The sequence below is a fragment of the Trachurus japonicus genome, chromosome 10 (genome assembly GCF_045865225.1).
Source record: "Trachurus japonicus isolate A0001 chromosome 10, Traja_1.0".
Lineage (NCBI taxonomy): Eukaryota > Metazoa > Chordata > Actinopteri > Carangiformes > Carangidae > Trachurus > Trachurus japonicus.
Window position 1 is genome coordinate 14853239 of NC_140916.1, and position 21149 is coordinate 14874387.

Genomic DNA, 21149 nt, shown 5'->3' on the forward strand with positions numbered 1-21149 from the left:
TTTATTCAGATGGAGTTGTGAGTATATACAAGAAAGTCCATTACAAAAGCACTTTCTGAAACAATAGGAAAAAATATCAGTAGACACAGGCTACGTGACTGACCGTCTTCCTCCTGTCTTATCACTCTGATGAGGAAGTAACAGGTATTTTAACAGATTAGAAGGAATCGTTGTTTCCTAAGAAACATATTTCCTCATCCATGAAGAAGGACGTGACAACCTGGTCACATAAAGGAAAAAAAAGACATTTTGTAGAGCATATAACAAAAACAAGACATGGTTATTTACAGTGTATCTGTTCAAAGGCAAACCGTCTGGAGAGGAAAAATAAAGGCTTAAGGAAGACGATGCATGCTGGTTTACAGCTTAAACAATTAGTCGACTGACAGGAGATGCTTAATCATCTTAATCATTGGATTTTTTTTTTTTTTTTACAAGAAAACAAGGGTCAGTCCTTTAAGCTTTGAATATGATGTGCTGCTTTTCCTTTTCCTTATGGGACAGTCTCCTCAATGTTTGTGAGCTTTGGACTCTTGGTAGGATAAAAGATTTGTACAGACATAAGAATTTTTCACTATTTTCCAATATTTACAAGAAAATCACAGGCAGGTTATTCCATCAGGAAAAATAATTGTCTGCTGTAGTAGTAAATTGCAAATTACCATAAATACATGAATCTGTCTTTGTGCAAATTAAAATGTAGATTTCCACATGATGAACTAACAAATGTACAACTGGGATTTAAACCCTTGAGGTCCTGATTTCTCCTTAACCATAAAACTATTTCTTTATAATCTTGTTCAATTGTCAGATCACCAGAAACTACGAGGGTTTCACCACAGAGTTAATGATACACTGAGTTTACCGGTGTAATTGACCGTGTAAGTCATGAATCATGTTTTCATCACGGTTTAAGGTGGAAAAAAGAGGTCGGCCCCTGAGGAGTACAGAAATAGAAAAACATGCCATGCCTCTTCATCCGTGTGCAGCGTAGTGTGTCAGAACACACCCAGTTTGTGTCTCAGGTTGTCAGGTAGCTTTGTCATCGTTAACCCACAGCGAATCGAGAAAAACTTCTTCCTCTTCCCACACGCTGTTTCTCTGCTCAGAAGTTCTCCTTGTTGAAGTAAAACTTGGTCTTCCGAGGATCCACGTCAGAGTATTTGACACATTTCTTCTCCAAGACTTTCGCTAGAACCGCAGGACCGCACAGGAAAGTTCCCACCACAGACCTGAGGGCATGAGAAGAGTGAGATCTCAGAGGTTAAAGTTTTCCTGAGAAGTATGCATCGCATGCAGAGGGAAGGAAAGTAGCTGAGCAGATTTACTTGAGTGTTTTGTTTTAGTATAATTCTGCTACTGTACACTTCTACTCCACTGCATTTCCCTTGTGAATTTCTTTATTTCCTCTCCATTGATTTTCCCCTAGGGCATAAATAAAGTATGTATGTATCTATCTGGAAGAGAAATAATGCACTTTATAAGTCTTTATAAGTCAATGTTTTGGCAAATTGGCCCACCGCTGATGCATGTTCCCATCGGATGCAGTTTTTCGGCAAGCAGTCTCTGCATTTACCTCTAAAACAACTCTGTCTCGTAACGTCCTGTTATTATCTCATAGCGTGGTGAATGTGCAGGTCGCAACTTGTCCACCAGAGCGTTTTGGAGTTGTTGGATTGTGTATTTGATGAGTTTGATGAGGGAAACCAAGAAATCCCATTAGCCTCCGTAGCGTAGCTCTGAGCAGCTCGCGGCTCTGCTCCGCCGTTCTAAAAAATAGCTTGCACCGACAATTAAAGGTAACAAACCTACTGCTATGACTATAGGGATTATGGCAATGGGCCAATTTGCTAAAATGTTGAACTATCCCTTTAATAATAAGGATTTAAAGAGATTTTAACATTTTTATCTTACGTGGGGTTCTCTTTGCGGACTTGTTCGAACTCCTTGTCCCAGATGGGTCGGCCAAAGGTAGTTTTCTGTTTGAGTCCAGTAATGGCGTCTAAGTCCTGGTCATAGGCCATCTTCATGTGATTAGCCTGCGAGGAAAACGTGAGGGTAGAAAACACAGCTGAGTTTGGGGCTGAAATGACCTCACATTGTTTATCTGCAACCCCCGAGCGGTGATTCACACACTCACAGTGCTCTGATCCCATCCAGTCAGATAGAGTTTGTAAGTGAGGAAATCCCCCATGCCTCTCTCCTCCATCTCCCTCTCCAGCACCTGCAGGAGGTCGGCGAACCACTCGAAGGCGTACGTTTCTCGGCAGAGCCAATAGAAGTAGATCTGAAACCAGGAAACAGATGCAGGAGTGTCAAACAATGTTGCTCTTACAAAAGAGCTGGCGAAGTCGCTGATGACTCGTCGTCAGACATGTATGGTTTTATTGTGAGGACACACGGCACTTTGTGTTTCAGAGACAATAACTTCTCTGCAGTGTGTTATTGTGAAATGGATACACTGGGTGAAAAGTCAAAGGCAGGCATTATGTTGACATGAAGAGGGCGAGCAGGTTGTCACCTTTCTGGTGCGCAGTTTGGGGTTGGATTCTTTGAACTTGTACCAGATGGACTTGAGGATGGAGGCGAAGGGAGTCACTCCGATGCCGGCACCGACCAGCATGCTGACCTCATAGTCGAACACGTCCTCGCTGGCTGTGCCAAAGGGCCCATCCACACCCATTCTGAGGAGGGACAATAAATTAACTGTGTTATCAGGGCGAATCTAAACCCAAACATGAATCAAAAGTCTCATTACGGACACCGATGACTCAACTTCTGCTGTTTGTCTTGTCAAAGTTCACTGTTGAGTATTACTAACTACTAAGAAGTAGCTAATTATCTCTTTTATGTTTAAAGGCTGGGCTAGTTTGCACAGTCCAGCCTTAGACACAAAACACATGCAGTGCTGTTATTATCTAACTACAAGGTCCATTAAGTAGTTGTTCTGGAGCTTTCAGCCAGTTATTTCTTAAGTTTTTAATCAAACATGGATGAAAAAGGCTTTAAGTATCCAGAAACAAATGCAGGACATTGCTGTTTAACACTAAAAGAACATCAATTGTTTTCTCTGTGTATCAGTGCAGAGGGAGGGTTGTAGATTAAATAGTTAAAACCCCTCAAAGTTACACAAGTCCCCCAGCCAGAGGGAATCACATCCTTTTCCCTCACTGTTTGTTTTGTAGATTTTTAAGTGGGGCAGCGTGGATTTATTTCTGACTCTAATAACCACACAGATGGTGGAGTGTGATAGTGACTAGGTTTTCAAATCATATGAGCATCAGTGGAATCACTGGAACATAGCTTTCTACAAATGTTTTCCTTCTTCTGTTCATTTGTGTGTGTTTTATTTTTTAATGACAATATAACATGCAGGCAGAAAACGAAATGTCTCGTCTTATGAGTTCATGTGACTTTGTACAAGTGGAGTTCCTGCAGGACATTTCTCGGAGCACTTTTAAATCAACAGAAATTACAATTTTTGTGAACATGCAAATAAATGCCTTTAAAAAAGATAACACAAGGGACAAACAAGCTCTGAGGAACGCTGACTTCTACCACGGTGAATAAAAAGTACTTACTTTGGTCCCTGCGCTCCCTCCGGTAGCTTCTGCATGATGTCGATGAGTTTGTCGGTCCAGTCGCCGGCCGAGCGGATGTGGACGCTGAAGAAGTCCTCCTCGGGAGCGGAGGTCATGGTGAACGGGTGCCACTCCAGCTGGGAGATGGCCGGGCAGTTGAGGAAGACGTACTGACCCACCTCCATCTTGAAACCGTTCTTCACCAGCTGCAGCTCCAGCACTTTGGACGGCCGCATCACGATCTTGAATGAGTGAAACAAAACAGATTTAGTGACTGTGAATAACCTCCTCGCCTGTGGAGACGCGCAGAAGCTCAGCGAGGCCGGTGAACCACGATCAAACGTACCTTCCTGTATGTGACTCTCTGCATGTAACGAATGAAACGCACCAGACGTTCACAAAGATAAATAACCATTGGACCAATCACCCACATCCACGTCTGAAAAGAAGCAAAGAAAGCTGTGATGAAATGGCTGAAATTTTACTCATGAAGCTTTTATTGGACTCACAGTTGTAATAATGAAGTAAATTTAAGTGGAAAAAAACAACAAAAAAAAACAAACAAACCTGTGGGAACCCTCCTGCAAACTGAGGGATGGGACATTCAGGAATCTTTCCCCAGTCATCACTGCGGTCTTTACAAAAGGTGAAGTTGTGCGGCGGATCTGTTGTTGTTTGACTCCTCACGATGCGTCTGCAGGGCGAGACGCACAAGTCAAACCAGCTCTGAATAACAACAACAACGACCATGCACCATTAAAGACAGACAATGATCATGTCCTCCTCCTCACTCACCCGGCGCCGTGAAAGACGAGACCGGCGAAGAAGACGACGAAGAGGTGGTGCGTGTACCAGAAGACCTCAAAGTAGCTGCGCCTGATGACCTCCATGGAGGAAGTGATGATGAGGATGAGGGCCAGAGTGATGATGACGCCGGTGAGGCCGGCGATGGTGGTGAAGACAAAGTAGGTGGGGATCTGCTGTGGATCCTGAGACACGAGAAGAGGAAGAAGTGTGTTAGTTACGAGATCGAGAGGGAGATAATAACCACACACTGTTAAGCATCATTAAACATTTTATTCTTTATTTGTAAAGTACTCTTCCTCCTAAAAGTAGAAGTATTAAAGCAGTACTAAAGAACTTTCAGTTTTGGTTGAGTTTGGCGGTGCCTGTGGACCAAAGCGGTCGTGTTTTGCCTGAAGGAAGACTCCATTTCCCATGAACACTAGTGTGAAGCCCTGTAAATATCCTGCATTAAAATTAACAGAAGACATCAAAACTAAGTTTCTGTTTCCAGTGGATCATTTCAAAGTGAAAACACAAACATAATCCATTGCTAAAGTGCCATTTTGCCTGTTCCCTCCTTGTTGTGACTCGCAAAAGTTAAAGTGAAACTTAAGTGAGAGCAGGGTTCCTACCATGCTCCTGAAAGCTGCTTAGTGCCAGAGAAAGAGATACAGACCCCCTCAGGCCATGACAGAGGTGTCATTCAACTTGTTGTAAGTCGATGTACCATCACAAAAGTTATGAAAATATTTTATGAAGGTTGAAAAGTTACTTAGTGCTGGTTTAAATCAATTAAAAAACATTCATTAGATCATTTATAAAGTGTAAAAAACCACTGAAAAACAAGTTAACTCGTTTGTAATGATAAAAAAATTAAGATGAGATGATAAAGACAAGCTTAATAATCAATTGTTGACTTTAACAGCAGTGTCTGTAAATTACATACTAATATCAGTGTAGGAAGAATGGTTTAGAAATAATTAATGCTAAATAGTTATTATGGAGTGTTACCCAATTATTGGATGAATTAGTTCATGGTACCCAGATGGCTGGACTTAAGGACTTTGGAGAGAGTTTTCCCATTTTGCAATACTTTCTACTTTAATTCTGCTAAATTTTGAAGAAGCAGGGAAAATTGCCACATCACATTTATCTGATGGCTCATTTGTGTTTATAGCTTGTTTTCCCGATTTTCAGAAATTGAATCTTGTGTGAGATAAAGGCAAAGAAGACAAGAAAATCCCACAAACAGAAGATACAAGATGACTGTAAAAAAAAAAAAAAAAAAAAAATTCTCCACATTTGGGACTTTATCTGATTTCACTGTGATAGTTTGAATCTAACGAGCTGATGACTCACGTAGTCTGTTAAGCGTATCGGGTTCAGGTAGGTGGTGTTTTCTCCGTCCTCCAGGTTGGACAGAGCAGTGCTCAGTTTGTCGTACACTCCTTGTCTGCTGTTGTTGTACCACTCCACGTTCAAAAGATGGGCAATCATATGAACGGCTGTCAGCAGAGCACAGAGAGGAGACACGTTACTGCAGCCTTCACACACACACACACACACACACACAGCTCATTTGTTCATACAGTTTGACTATTGTATTAACGTGTGTTTTGTGGTACAAATCAGCAGACTACACCTTTTTTAGGGAGTTTCTAAAATGTTGGACTGGTTGGAAATGTTTACACTACTGGTCCAGATTTTTCTCTTATCTCTCTAATGTGGGGGACACTTTTAAATGGACTTTGGGTCAATATTTATTTTGGACTTTGTTTGCCTTCCTCTCTCCGTGCTAACATGAACCCACAACACAACAGTTTAGCATTGTGTGTGCATTTGTATTTGTGTGTCTGTGTGGTGAAGAGGAAGGACGGTGGCAAAGAAAGTCAAAGTCTGCATCACATTTGAAAAGAGACCCATTTGAATTTTACTACAAAAAAAAGAGAGATTTTTTTTAACCTATTCTGTGTCTGAACCATCTGGACATTACTTATAAGTTATGTGTTGATGTGATTCACAGCAGAAACCTCAGTGTCTGTCCCTGTGGACTGTTGCATTTCTTTAGTTTCTCCCTCTCGCAGCAAAGACTTAATATGATGTAAAACTATAACACTGGAAAACTAAAAGTTGACAACAGATAAAAACATTCTTTCTTTGCAGAGGTCAGGTCAACCTAGACGTCTTATTGAAATGCATCCAACCAGTGCATGCAGTGTCTCACCTGTCATCAGTCCTATCATGTACGCTGCCAGCTTGTGGAAACTCAGATTATGGTCTATTTGTTTCCTTATTGTTCTTCCACAGCACTGAAAGGAAAAGGACAAGAAGGAAGTGGACGGTAAAATATTAGAAATGGGCATTTCTTCCCAGAAAACTACCCAACCTTTGTCAGACACTAACATCTGTGAAATCCTTATTTAATATAAAAAAAAAATACTTGACTTGTTTTTGAACAAATTATTTCATGCAAAAAGGAGAAACTAAACAGTTTAAATGTTAAACCTAGTTCAGCAGAAAACTGGAGCAACAAAGAAGAACATTATATAAATAACTTGACAACCTAAATACCAAAGAGTGTAAGCAGAGTGAAAACACAACAGATATGCTTCCCGGCAGTGGAGAAACTAGTTGTGCGTCAGCATGACCATATTAATCTGTAACAAACAATACGAGCGTTTTCACCTCGCCCTGCTCTGACATGTAGCCTGGTCATTAACTTTACCATGAAGGTGCCCCGGATCAGAGACAGCAGGTTCCTGCACACAGGCAGCAGGATCAGCATGCAGTTGAAGTTGAGCACAGCAGCAGGAGCTCTGGCCCAGGCCAGGGCCGACTGAAATAAAACACACACATTTACTCATTAGTCTGACTTAAGTACTACTTAATCATACTATTACTACTTATTTTTTTTATTTCATTTTTTTTTTAAATAAAACTTTGTTATGCAATTTAGTTATTGCATAACCAATTATCAGTTCCTTTATTTGCTTTTATATTGTCACAAATGACTTTTTCAATACTTTATGACTAATACTATTACATAACAATCAAATAATGTGATTAATAATATCAGCTAATTTTTCTTCAGAGTTGTCCTTTAAACCTTGAATGTGTTACACAATAGGTAAATTGCTGATATTAGGCTATTGTACTTTAATACGGGCTGATAACTTTCTATCAGAGCATCTCATGTGGCAGCTGGACTCACCCCCAGCAGGTGACGCGTGTAGAAAAACTGCGGCCCCAGATCGTAGAAGAAGTAAAACCAGACGAAAAGGAAGATGTTGATGCCCATCCAGACCACCTGCAAACAACAGCCACCACGTCACACAACACTCAACTATTACACCGCAGACTGACTCTCATGGGGACTCGCGCGTTAATCCTGGACAGCGTTGTTTTCTCTTATCGCCTTTATTATTCCCGAAGAAACTCACCAGTATGAAGGCTGTGAGTCCATGGTTGATAATCCAGTTCCCCATGATGTTGAGCCCGTGTGTGTGTGTGTGTGTTGTGTTGTCCTCTCCCCTCAGTACCAGCAGCAGCAGCAGCAGCTTCCCTGCATCCTCAGCCTGTTGTTTTATATCACACCTTCCTGTCCTGGCCCCGCCCACCTGCGCAGGTGAGAAACTGAACGTGCAGCGAATGAAACTGCGATGTGGAGGAAGTTTTCATCCCCGGAGCTGAAAAACCACATTCCTCCTCCTCCTCCTCCTCCTCCTCCTCCTCCTCCTCCTCCTACCTACCTGCTGGACAGACTCAGCCTGGGAAGAAAAAAAAAAGCGTCACAGGAATGAGGAAGTTTTCCGTTACAACATTCAGGAAATTTTGTCCTGCTGGTGACGTAACTCGTTTATGAGGACAGATAAAAGTTTATTATTAAGGTAAAAAAAAAAAAGTTTTATTATTCAGGCAAATAATACATAAATAATAATCAACAATATTGTATTTGGAAAAAAAAGACAAGAATAATTGAGAAGGCTTCAGATTCTTTTATTTATTTTCAAGTAATACAGCAGCAGTAAAGGCACCGAACAAACTGTGACATCAGACAAAACATAAAAAATAAGCACAGTGTGAGAGCACTTCAATAAAATAGGAGCTCATTCAGTGTCACTCGTGTTAATGCAACATCAAATGTAGGATTATTGTTGTTTTATTTTCTTTAAAAGATACACACCTGGAGGTCCCTAAAGGATTTCAACAGATATTCTTGACTGACTTTTTTGCTAACGTATCTTTGTAAAACTAAAAACTTTTGTTGTTTTTTTTTAAATGAAGGCAACCAGATCGGAGAGTTGAACACAAGGCAGCATTCATCACAGCAGGTTTATGTAGTTGGGTATGAGGAAGATAAATTCTTATAACCTCCTCTTGACCTTCTGCCGTTTGTCTTTGTCTTTGTGTTTTTTTTTTTTTTTTTTAAGTCTGTGTAGTGCAGACGCAAACGTGTGCAAAAAAAAGAGGGAAGGGGGGTCTTCCATGGAGAGAAAACCCTGAGAGGAAGTAAACTGGGGTCTTCCCGGTCAATGGTCAGTCTTTTATTCGGCCACTTCGGGCACACTTGGCACGTTTCCCACACACCTGGCTCAGTCCCGTACCTGACCCGCTGCTGCTCTCTCAAGGCCGCCTTTGTGCATCGCTGCATATCTCAGCACGCTACATTCTTTGGCACACCGGGGCCTCGTGGTGCCCTAAGTGTACGTAACCATCCTGAATACGGACGATCAGGAGTTAACGCAAAATCTTTATAGTTCTGTGCACTTGAGAGAAAAAAATGGGTGAAAGTTTGTTCTCTATCACATCTCTGACACAAAATCATCCTCCATGATTTCTGGGCACTCTGAGCTGAGCCAGCATCAAGCCTCACTTTTCCCATGATGCATTTCTACATTAGAGAGCCTCAGTTTTTGTTCTTCCTCAGGCTGCTTCCATTATGTCGTCAACAATAGCCGTCTCCCGCTCACCCGGCTGACCGCTCGGGTCGCGGTGTTGAGAGTTTTGGGAGCCCAGGAGCTCCAGCGGCTCCTCCGGCGCCAGCACCATGGTGGCGGCGGTGGAGTAAGAGGGCGGCATCCTCCCTCGCCTTCCCCTCTCTCCCCCGCCGCCTCTGTGACAGCAGACGCACCGCAGGCAGTCGTGGACGTTGTACTTGAAGAGGCGTCTGCAGGGGTGGCAGAACTGGTAGAAGAGCAGCATGAAGAGCACGGCCAGGCTGTAGCAGATCAGCAGCTGGACGCACAGCAGCGGGGCGCACACGTACTCGTAGAAGTCCGACTTGAAGAAGTACCAGAGCGTGATGAGGACGATGTTCTCCACGAAGCGTCCGCAGTAGTACATGGCCAGGCGCCCCCAGTGCTGCTTCCTCTCGATGAGCTCCCGGTGGGACAGGTCCAGCTGCACCGCCGACCAGCAGAAGATGTTGATGCAGGCGTAGAGCAGCGTGAAGCTGCACAGCACCACCGTGGTGCCCAGCTTGGAGAAGTTCTTCTCCACGTCCTCCGTCAGCGAGCCTCTCCTCGCCCAGAACTCCACCCAGGGGAGGAAGAAGAAGAAGAGCAGGTTGACGGCGCCGACGAGGATGACCCAGTAGGTGAGCGCCGTGCTGAAGAGCACCAGGGTGGTGATGCGGGTGGCGATCTCCAGGCCCCTCCACACGATCATGCACAGGTAGGCGAAGGGCCGCAGCCGCAGCTTGTAGTCGTCGTACCTGATCTGAATGGCCAGGACGCTGCACACGAGAGCGCCGTAGATGACGGAGATGAGGGTGATGACCATCAGAGCCACTGTGGAGACAGGCAGAGGTCACATGTTAACCATCAATTACATCTACAGCAGAGCATCACTGCACTCTCAAACAATGTCTACAGCTCAATAAAGGAATAGTTCACCAAAAAATGAAATTTAGTCATTATTGATTCACCTTCCAGAGTTTACTTGAAACGTCATTTAGGACGTTTTTACAGCCTAAACAGTCCTGTTTTGTGCTCTGACATTCACAGAGAGAAGAATGTCCTAAATGACGTAGTTTCGAGTAAACTCTGGACTATATCCCTTCAGGACACTTGGATTGCAGCGGACGAGCAGTATGGAGGAATATTACAAGGTTTTTGTGTAGTTGACGTTTTTGTGTTGGGCACGATGCATGCGTGAATCGCAAGAGTGCGCCCCAAGCAAATTCAATGCAGGACTGTTTAGGCTGTAAAAATGTCCAAAATTACGTTGGTTACACTTGGATTGCAGTGGATGAGAAGTATGGAGGAATATTACAAGGTTTTTGTGTAGTTTTATGGAAGTTTTTGTGTCGGGTGCTATTGACTCTCATGTAAGGATTTCATTGGACTACGATCCCCCCTCCCGGGTCTCCAGATGCACTTTGAGGAATAAAAAACTACTCCGGAGTATTAATCATCATGAGGGCCAATAATGACTGAATTTCATTTTTTGGTGAACTATTCCTTTAAACTTCTGATAAACAGGTGCCGCAGGTTTTAGGTTAGAGCAGGAGAACCTAAATACAACCATATCCATCTAAAGGTTACTTATATAAGATACCAGACCAATTAAAACTGAAGCAGCAAAACTTAATTGAGCCAGTGTGTTTGGATGCTTATGAATTATTTTTGCAACATGAAGAACGTGTTATTTTCTCCCTCAAACGATTACACACTAACCCGGGGACTTGAGTGAAAAAACGTGTTCTTAAGTCTAAATAAATCTAAGAATTCAGTTAAAGACAGTCCAATGTAAAACTTCAATTAGGAAAAAAAAGAAGCTTAATGCATTTAGACAGTATTATGTCCCATCTACTCATGACTCAAACCCTCACTTCTTTAGATCTCACACTTCTTCATTGATATCCTCAAACACAAATCTGATCTGTCAGCTACCGAATAAGACTTTTATGAAGTGTAACAAAATCTTCCAGTGGCTTAACTACATTTACATACACTATAAAACTGGCTGTGACATTTAATTTTTATTTGTACGCTGTTCATTCAAAATGATGAGTCACTGTCTCTAAGAGCTGCGGTTTCAGATGAGTTTCAACCTTTTCCAAGAATATAAACCCGGATGTAACACAGTCATTCGAGTGGGGATTACATAAGATGCTGTTATAATAGACAGTGACTTTTAATCATAATCTCCCAGTCATTCTTACATCTCATGGGCTGGAAGTATTTTTCCTGGATGGTGGCGTAGAGCTGGAGCGTCAGCTGAGGCGTGGAGCCCAGAAACGCCTGAATGACGGCGGTGCGCTTGAAGGCGTTCCTGTGAGCCGCCAGGTTGCGCTCCGTCTGGCCGATCTCCAGCTCCATGGGCGTCTTCTGTCCTTTCTTCAGACTGATCTTCCTGGAGATGGTGACGTACGGCTCCTCCTTTTTGCCCGACTTGAAATAGACCACCAGAGCCTCCAAACACCTGAGGACGAGAGTGGAGGAATATTCTCACACCAACAGAGGGCAGCACAATGTTATGTTTAAGTCAGAGCACACCGCACTGGTGGGACGTCAGGGCGTCTTGTTTTGTAATCACCAGACATGGTGAATATGTATGAACAATATAGTCTACAGAGCACATTCAGAGGTAGAATTAAACGAAGTAACAGGTGGAAAATATCAGCAGTTTACTGTTGCAGCTTGTTTTGGGGGTAGAAACTTAAAATGACTCATTGAATTATTAATACTGGACACAGTATTCACCACAGAAATGTTTTCCCATGTAGGGAATCCAACATAAACAGACCTTGTCTTTGTCGATACAGCTACACAAACACACACACGGTAACAGGAGTCCACCAGAGGGCAGTCAGAAGAAAGCAATCATGGTCTCCTGTGACCTGAATGGATGTAATGAAAATCTCTGGGCGTGGTTCTTTTCAACGTTTACAAGGTAAATGCTCCATGTGTTTAGTGGCAATAGAGGGACAACCCACACTATTCACACAGGAGGGAGGGAAACATGTTTTTCCACCTTTTACAGATGAAAAAAAAAGGATCTATTCAAGAGCCACAGCGAAAAAAAAAAGTGTTAAAAACTTCAACCAATATTGGGGGTTTATAGTTAATTCAATTGTTTCTCAAGTTAAAGAAAGACTTTTTTTCTTTTAGGGGATCAACTTAAAAAAAAATCCCGCCGAAACAAATCCCCAGAATACCATCAATCAACCACCAAAATTCAAGCTGAAACAAGTGAACTGCCTAAACTGGAAGTGCAAGGTTTCCACCTGCCAACAAGAAAAGGTCAGCAATTAAATCCCTTAATAATGTTGACTTGAAACTCTCAGGGCTGCACATCTGCGCACAAACCCTGCCCCTCCGAGGATTCCCACCGCTGCTCTAAATCTCACATCACTCTGCAGGAATGTTATCTTTTCTCTCAGAAACCTCCAACTTTGGACATTATAAGCATTGACGCACAGGAATCCCAAAATGAATCTGCTTCTGCGTGGTTAAACTATGAGCTATGTGGCGACCCTGCGCAGTCAGCAGCAGCAGCCAGGCGTTTTCAGATCCTGTTGCTTCAGCTGCTACTTACTGTGATTCTGACTTAGTGCTGCGTTTCCTCACTAGTCCCTGAACTGTGTTTGACTCAAATATCTCAAGGCTGACAACGGGAATCTTGTCATTATTTGCCAGCAGGGCCTTATCTCATCACAAGCATACACACACTTCTTGTGTATTCACTCCCAGACTGTTAGTCACAAAGACACAAAGGCAGCTTTATTGAACAATGGTTTACATTGGAGTAACATAACTCAGAAACCTGATTTACTGACATCTTTTCCCTGGGAATGTGGCAGCACAATGGGCCGAGGATCAAGTATGAGGGTGCTGAACTGGAGCCAGTGTGCACTTAGGATTCTGTACAGCAACTGAGCAGCAGCAGGCTGGATTTCACTTAGAGTCGAAAAAAGAAAACAGGATGACCGGGGAATGCATTAGCCAAAAGAATCAATACTCTGACTTCCAAGGCTCCGTCTTATGGATTTATAGAAAAGGGAAACACACCGGCTGCAGCTCTGTTTGCAGTCTAAACATGTCATCTGTTCCCCCAGTCACAAACAAAAATATGAACTAAGAAGCGCCGTCTTTCACAATAAGATGTAAGGCATCTCCTGTCACAAGTGAAATACTGATATTCTCTTAAGCGTTGCATTCAGGAAATTCTTTCGACAGCTCTTTAGCAAGATCATCCTGTTTTGGTCTCTTGGGATTACCACATGCGGCTCATCACGGTCTACAACACGACCTTGTTAGACTGTGAAGTTTATAAAAACACAAAACAAGAAGTTCTACGTGCTGAGACCGGTCCTAGCTGCCGGAGTAATTATGTAGTTACTGTCCCTGCTTTGGGTATTCAGGATCTAAAGGAGACAAGTCCTGACAATGTCCGCCCTCCAGCAGATACCCGACCCCCTCATTTGCATTTCTGACTTTGACTGTCTGTCACATTATCTTCCGATGGACTCCAAAAACAACTAAAAACACAACAAATGTAAAAAATGCTAGTCAAATTCCTGTTTAATAACAGACATAGGATGTTTGGCTGTGGAGTCAGAGGATCAGCAATTACACCATCCCTAAGTCACACAGGAAAACTCCCATCTGAGGCGAGAGGGAGCGGAGGTGATTTGTTTACAGCAGCACAGAATAAGACGTGCTGGAAACAAAAAACACAGAGCAGCAGAACAGACTGACCTGTAATGTCCCAACAACCCTGCTATGTGCTTCCTGGTTGCGTTACAGCTCTGCGCAATAAATGATAACCGCAAGAAGAGGATGGAGCAAATATTGTTGCATAGGCAATATTAAAATCTGTTCCATAGTCACGGCTGCTTTGAATCGCCGCAGGATCATAAACCAATGCGCGGCCGACAGATGCAGCTGCTTTTGGTTTGAGGTTGCTCACATTTTTCAGCAGCTCATACCTTGGTTGTTGGGGTTTTTTTCCACTAGCCAAACTAAACAAAGCTATTCATCAAACCCTTCGCCAAACGACATCAAATGCTCTGAAGTGTAAAAAACCTCCAGAGATCAGAGGAGAGGATCTGAGACAGGTACAGGAAGCACATGTTCTGCTCAGGGTGTAAAAAATATCACTGATACAGTGACTGAAACTAAACATATACTTCAGAAATGAGCAGTTTTCCCATTTGTCTTTGATTTTCTTTATACATTTAATGGAGATATAACAAAAAACAGGAATAGGCATCTTCTACCGGGTCTGTATTCATCACTGAGCTTGTAAATGTTCCTTATCAGATTTTCTTTACTTACCGTATCTGATTTGCATTTCAGTTGGTTTCCTTTTAACTTTAACATAAGAGTGTCACTGGATACTGGCTATGAAGAATTGCAGACAAAAACTGTTGCAGAATTACATATCGCTGAGGCTTTTATTTTACAGAATCACAGTGGGGCAGATCACAGACCACAGAAAAACTGAATTTTGGCAACACCAGACCCCAGAGCTGCAGGTGCAGGGGTCTATCATACACCTTCATGTGACTTTATCTCTGATGTGTTAATAAATAATTACAGACCTGTGGCTGAACCTTAGAGAGAGCCTGACCTTGATCCAGTTTTAGTGGTAACTGTAGAGTGGCAATAGTAGTAGCAGGTACATCCAAAGTATTACAGGTGCAGGACTAACTAACAAACAGACTTTTAGAAAAAGGGTGAAGTCCACATACTGTTGTAGCTCCTCAAATGTTTATTGTAGGCTATAAGATCAACGTTTCGACCACATAGATCTTCATCAGGATGTGGGCAAGATCTATGTGATTGAAACGTTGATCTTATAGCCTACAATAAACATTTGAGGAGCTACAACAGTGTGCGGACTAACTTCACCCTTTTTCTAAAACTCTGGAGAGTGGACCAGCATGCGATTTACTAGTCTGCATGTGTTGTTTTGTCGCTTTAGCTCCGAACCAGAACAACACATGTAGCTTTAAGTAGCACTTGTAGCGTTAGTGAAGCAACAGCGAACAGAAGAAGAGATTCTCCAACAGTGATGAACACACAAGACAATCCCACAATGGGGCCTTTCTTTGAAAAGACAAAGAGGCCGACCTCAAAACACATGGTGCGGAGAAATGAATGCAAATGCCACAGAGATGGACCACACCTGTGGACATCTGGACAGGTCGGCTCAGGACCAGGATATTTGCAGAAGCCTTGCAGTTGCTGGCTGCCAATCTCCAGAGAGATACCGTGTCTAAGTAGTAACAGTAGTAGCAGGTGAACCAGGAAATGCACAAATAAGGCTTGAGTGGTGAGACACTGCGCTTTATTGTTTCTGATTTACTACTCAACAACAAGATACAAGATAAGATAATTTCCCTTCCTTTGAAATGAATCACAAAGGACCCGTATTTCCTCTGTAGCTGCTCTTCATCATTATTGTTGGCCCTTTATCTTTATTTCTAATTATGACAGTAGTCTTTTAAATATATTCACCTGTTGTATTTTAAGATAAGCCACAAATCATTTGAGGCTTTTTACAAACAATTTGTCCTGCAAAGGTCCTTTTTCTTCCTGTGGAAAGTAACCTGCAGCTGAAGCTCAGGCCTCAGGATCGCACCTTGTAAAAGAAAAGAACACACCCTTCGGTTAACTCCGCCACTAGTACTGTAAATTCAGAGCAACACCTCAAGGCTCTGTTGACAAATCAAAGTTCAGAGCGAAGTATCAAGTTTAGATTTGAATTTCCGGGGTCTAAGGCAGGCATCTACACCTACTGCTTCCTACATGAGTCATGTATCGTCAAACTGGTTATCTCAGCTGCAACTTGGCACTGTTCAAATAAACACCTCCTTAAGGGCAGACCTATAGCAGACTTGTCCTTTTTAGGCCTAGACTTATTTACTACTTCTAAATCTACTGATCGATCTCATTTGCATTCCTCCTTACTCCGTTGATTTCCAGAAACCTTTCCAGCAACATATACTGTACAGCTTCTCTCTGACCTCTCTTGTCCTGCTCCAGCCACACCTCACTGGTCTACAGCACCAAAGCCTTTGGGTGCTATTATCCTCAGATGAGGTCATAACAACCGAATGGCGTACATGCCATAAAATGTGAAGGATGTGTTACGAGAGCGGACGCCAGCTCTGCAGTGTCATTTGACAGACTGGAGTCTAGACGGCAGGGGGGGGTCAACTGTGATCCAGAGGACATGACAACACAGTTGAAGAGATTTCAGATTAAAAGCTGATAGAGAATATTACAGGAATAATGACGTGATCTCTATTCCTCACTTCAGGTTGTTGTTACATTCAGTTGTCCATCCTCTTCTACACTGTGAACAGGTTTTTCATTCAGTCTAAAAACACCGGTTCAACCACTATCATAAAGAAACACAAAAAAAGCATCCATGTCAATTACATTTGGCCAAACTGATGCTGATGTCTCAGTGTGTTGGACTAAGTGTCAAGAACCCTTCATTTGAGAGACTACTACAGATCATTGCTCTGTTGACCTACTAACCGATTCATTGCCTCCACTTAGCATCCCGTACGTTCAAACATCGCTGCAATGCTTTTAAACACCTGAGAAATGTTCAGTCTGTATTCCAGTAATCGTACTGCACTATCGTGAACAGAAAATGAAAGTTGTGTAAGGGATAGACTAGAAATGAAACAAAAGATGCAGGACTACAGCTCTGGGTTACCAGTTAATCAGTGAATTATACTCTCAGTTGATTGATTTATCTCCAGGAATTTCTCACAACAGCTCTCCCTGTCTAAGAATTACAAATCCTACACCAAACCCACAGATATTCAGTTTACTAGTTAGTACAAGACCCTGAAAAGCATCAAATACTGTCACCTGAGAAGCTGGTTTGGAATTACTGCTTGGAAAATGACTATAGTTATCAAAATAGTTGCAAGCTCATCCGTGAATCATCTAAATGGTGCAGCAACACCATAACCCATAATGATAAAACACTGCGGATCACTGTAGGGCTTTTTACGCACTCGGCACAGACTGCCAATTTGTTCATCCAGATGCCAATCTCCATTAACTGCCCTGCACTGTAAATGGAAAGTGGTACCTGCCTGTCCAATAAGACTAATGAGAATGAGATACAGCGTATGACTAATCAGTATTGAAATATATGATCCTGATTCCTCTGTGCTCTTCAATGAATTTCACTGTTAACTGTGTTTTTACACATTTTGGGTTATTTCCTACAATTCAACAGTGCTGGAATATAAGATAATTTTAAATCCTACACTGAACTACGTGCTTAGGTGCTTGTATCGAGTCAGTCTGAGATCACATGGAGAGACAGAAAACAGGGATAGTATACAACTGAGGCAACTGTTATGCTTTGAACAAACTACCTGCCAAGTACTTTGAAAAACTAAGACCCAGGAGAACTGGTGCTGCCAGAAAAGCAGAGGGTGCTGCTCGGCATAGCTACTCCACTTTTATTCTGACACATGTGCACACATTTGTGTTATTTTGTTAATTTAAATGTACCCAATTGTGAAGCACTTCTGAGAAATTTAATGTATGGTTTTATGTGCCGCCTGGATGACTCGGGGAACAGCATTATTGGGGCTTTGACCAGCCCTGATAGGAGCTGCTATAGGTATTCCTCCAGGCTTAGAAAACACTGGTGGGATAGCCTGCTTATGAATTATGTGGAGAATTGATTCTCTGTCTTTGTGTATGTCTTTTTTCTCTCTCTCCTTCTTAAATCTGTTTTTAACATGTCTGTTGTTGTTGATATGGACCGCTTGTTGTGTCTGCAATAAAGATGAATAATAATAATAATAATAATTCAATAATTCAGATATGGGTTATTGTGGACTTTTTTTTTCTTTCAAAATGTATGCTCAAGTAAAATTTTTAATGCAGGACTTTCTTTCCACATTGATCCGAGAACCTCTCCTAAATCAGAGCCATAAACTGCTGTATGAAAGGTAAACACAACAAAGTAGGCTATGAGAAGCAGGAAAACGACCTGCAGCAATGTAAAGTAGCCTAACGCGTCACTTAACATTCAAAAACCATGACCGTGCCTTTGAGCGGCACCACCCCACGCACCCACCCACCCACCCACCTGATGACTGGGCCGAGCAGCAGCAGGTGCAGGAACAGGACCAGAGGCCGGTCTCGACCCAGGTCCCTGTGGATGAAGGTGAGCGTCAGCTGGATGAGCACCGCGGGCAGCAGCATGAAGACGATGGTGAAGCCCATCCAGATGTCGTCGTCGGTCTTGTGGTACATGCTGCTGAGCACCGCGGCCATGACGAACTCCGCCAAGTAGAGCAGGGTGGCCCAGACCACGCTGAGGGGCGCGCGGACCCGGCTGTGGTTGGCGATCACCACGACCCCGTTCTCCGCCACCGAGGAGGTCTCGTGCGGGTCTATGTCCGAGATCTCCCGCTCCTGCTCCTCCATGGCCACCTCACACATGATGATTAGATATGAGCCTACAAAAGTTTTGACTTGAACAGCGTCGGCGTCTCTACGGGACTTTGACGTCGAACATCACCTTTTATTATTATTATTATTATTTTTTTAGTAATTATCTCCCTTGATGCGCCGTCTCTCCCAACTTTCCACCAAGTTGATCATCGCCGGTTTCTCATTGTAGCCTATTCTCGCTCCTCTTCTACACGCCCATGGGCTCGCTCATATACCGTCGTCCTAAGTAGCGATACGAGCCTGTTGTGTGTGTGTGTGTGTGGTTTAAATCCGTGGGGGAAACCACCCAGCTGTCCGATCCCTGAGCGGTCGGCGCTGCACCGTCAGTGCGCACGCAGCGAGTGGGAACGGGAAAGTTCAGCCCTGCTGCTGCTGCTGCTGCTGCTGCTGCTGCTTGTCAGTTCATAACAAAAGATCAACACACGGGCGAAACTCGGAGGCTACGTGTTACTGCCGCTCGGGGCTGGAGTTGAGCGAGGGTTGTTGCTGCTGCTGCTGTCGCTGTTTCTCCTCCGTGCGAGGGGGGCACACACCGAGGGCTCATCCAGCGGGGGAGAGTGACCGCAGGCCGGGGGAGGAGGGTCCGGTGTCTGCGTGTCGGCATGCTGCTGCTGCTGCTGCTGCTGCTGCTGCTGCTGCTGCTGCTGCAGGGAGCTGCCTGGTGCGGCCAGTCCGCTGATGCACTGTCAGTGTGTCAAGTCAGCTAGAAACACACACACGCACACACGCAGCGTAACCGGAAGTGAGGGGCGTGTACTTTAAAAGTAAAAGAGATGAGATACATAATAGGCTACTTTGTTTATTGTAAAAGAAACAGGCTATCTGTGACATAAATCTACATTCAGTCTAATCAACTTAGAATAAAGAGTCATTCAACGCGTGTCAGTAATAAAGCAGGGAAGTGAAAACTTATAATGACAGGAAGAGCATATTGTGGACTGGCAGCTATCCTGGAAACAAATTATCATTGTATGCTATAAATATAACACAGACTACATGGTGGAAAGGTTTTGGGGCATTGAAAGTAAAGACTGCTGGGTTGGTTTGCTCCCAAAAGTTTACAGTTTGACACAAAAGTGTAAAAACAAACAAACAAACAAAAACCCATCCCAAGGCACACTGTAGGATTGTTGAAAAAATTAAAATGCCTTTATTTTACATGGCAACAAGTTTAAAAATCATAGCCAATGGATCGCGGCCACCAGCACTGGTCTTCATCAGGGCTTTCTAAGATGAGCTGAGATTGTGTATACAAATAACTGAGTAAGACTCTATATAACGTATTTTGATATGTGGAGCAATGAACAAAGCAAGTTTGCGAACTCTTCTCTCTCTCACTGCACACTGGCAACCTCCTTCCTCCTTCCTTCAGTTCATTACTGACTGTGTGCAGGTGTGTTACAAAGTGACACTGCTTTCAAAAATAAAATGTAGCTTCATATCAAGTGCATATTCAAAGAGAGAAATCAGGGTTCAATAGCACATGTTTGTCTGGTCTCTGAAGGTAGTGCTCTGTGGGTGTATGTTTGGGGCCACTGTCATGCTGCGTATGATGAATAGGGACTGTTCAGGCTCCCCAGTGGTTTTGTGTGGCAACAAGAATGTAAACACCTGCACAGCGCTCTGCACGGCTACATGTGAAATAAAACTGAGTAGCACACATCAGAAGATGAAGAAAATGAAATAAAAGAAGAAGCTCTGATGTAACTGAGTAAATTTACTTAAAGGGATAGTTCAACATTTTGGCAAATTCGGCTATATTGCCATAATCGTTATAGTCATAGAAGTAGGTTCATTATCTTTAATTATCGGTGCATGTTGTTTTGAGATCCGCGGGGCAGAGACGCAAGCTGCTCAGTGAACACAATGGAAGTGAACGGTACAGGTCCCCTGTCCCGCACAATCCAACAACTACAAACGTTTGCACTGCAAACGAAGTTGTGACCTGCACATTCACCACGCTATGAAATAATCATGTAACATAACGAGACAGAGTTGTTTTTGAGGCAAATGCGTAGCCGGAACTACATTCCAGACACGGCTGCTGGGCGGAGTGATTTCAAAAGCGCAAGTAGTAATTGCTTTGTTGTAATGTTACATAATTATACATGATTATTTCATAGCGTGGCGAACTGCAGTCTCGATGTAGGCTACTTCTACTGTGCTTGACTGCGACTGCTACTTCTACTTCACTGCATTTCTGAGACGACAACTGTACGTTTCTAAATTAATCTGGCAGCTGTAGTTGGTAGTTATTTTACAGAGTCAGATTATTGACAAAATATAATTGAATTGATGACCCCACCACTACCAGCTGCAACATTAAAGTGAT

General features: G+C 43.1%; 3 protein-coding genes across 3 annotated transcripts in view; 1 reads left to right on the top strand and 2 right to left on the bottom strand.

Annotated features, from left to right (window-relative positions):
• Positions 1-4464, top strand: part of tspan6 (tetraspanin 6) — a 68767-nt gene extending 64303 nt beyond the window's left edge. The window contains exon 7 of the mRNA XM_085789450.1: positions 4449-4464. The gene's annotated coding sequence lies outside the window, so the exon portion shown is untranslated. The remainder of the gene's footprint in view (positions 1-4448) is intronic.
• On the bottom strand, positions 604-7965 carry nox1 (NADPH oxidase 1). The gene is made up of 13 exons (XM_085789439.1): positions 7808-7965; positions 7579-7674; positions 7093-7203; positions 6592-6676; positions 5727-5872; positions 4377-4570; positions 4149-4275; positions 3928-4020; positions 3582-3823; positions 2522-2684; positions 2141-2287; positions 1915-2039; positions 604-1232 (listed from the first exon to the last, which is right to left on the bottom strand). Exons 1-13 carry the CDS (start codon positions 7850-7852, stop codon positions 1106-1108), a joined length of 1701 nt encoding a protein of 566 aa, XP_085645565.1. The 5' UTR covers positions 7853-7965; the 3' UTR covers positions 604-1105.
• Positions 7966-8347: 382 nt separating this feature from the next.
• xkrx (XK related X-linked) lies at positions 8348-19300 on the bottom strand. The gene is made up of 3 exons (XM_085789413.1): positions 18450-19300; positions 11533-11792; positions 8348-10156 (listed from the first exon to the last, which is right to left on the bottom strand). The coding sequence occupies exons 1-3, from the start codon at positions 18803-18805 to the stop codon at positions 9291-9293; spliced, it is 1482 nt and encodes a 493-aa protein (XP_085645539.1). The 5' UTR covers positions 18806-19300; the 3' UTR covers positions 8348-9290.
• Between the last annotated feature and the right edge of the window lie 1849 nt (positions 19301-21149).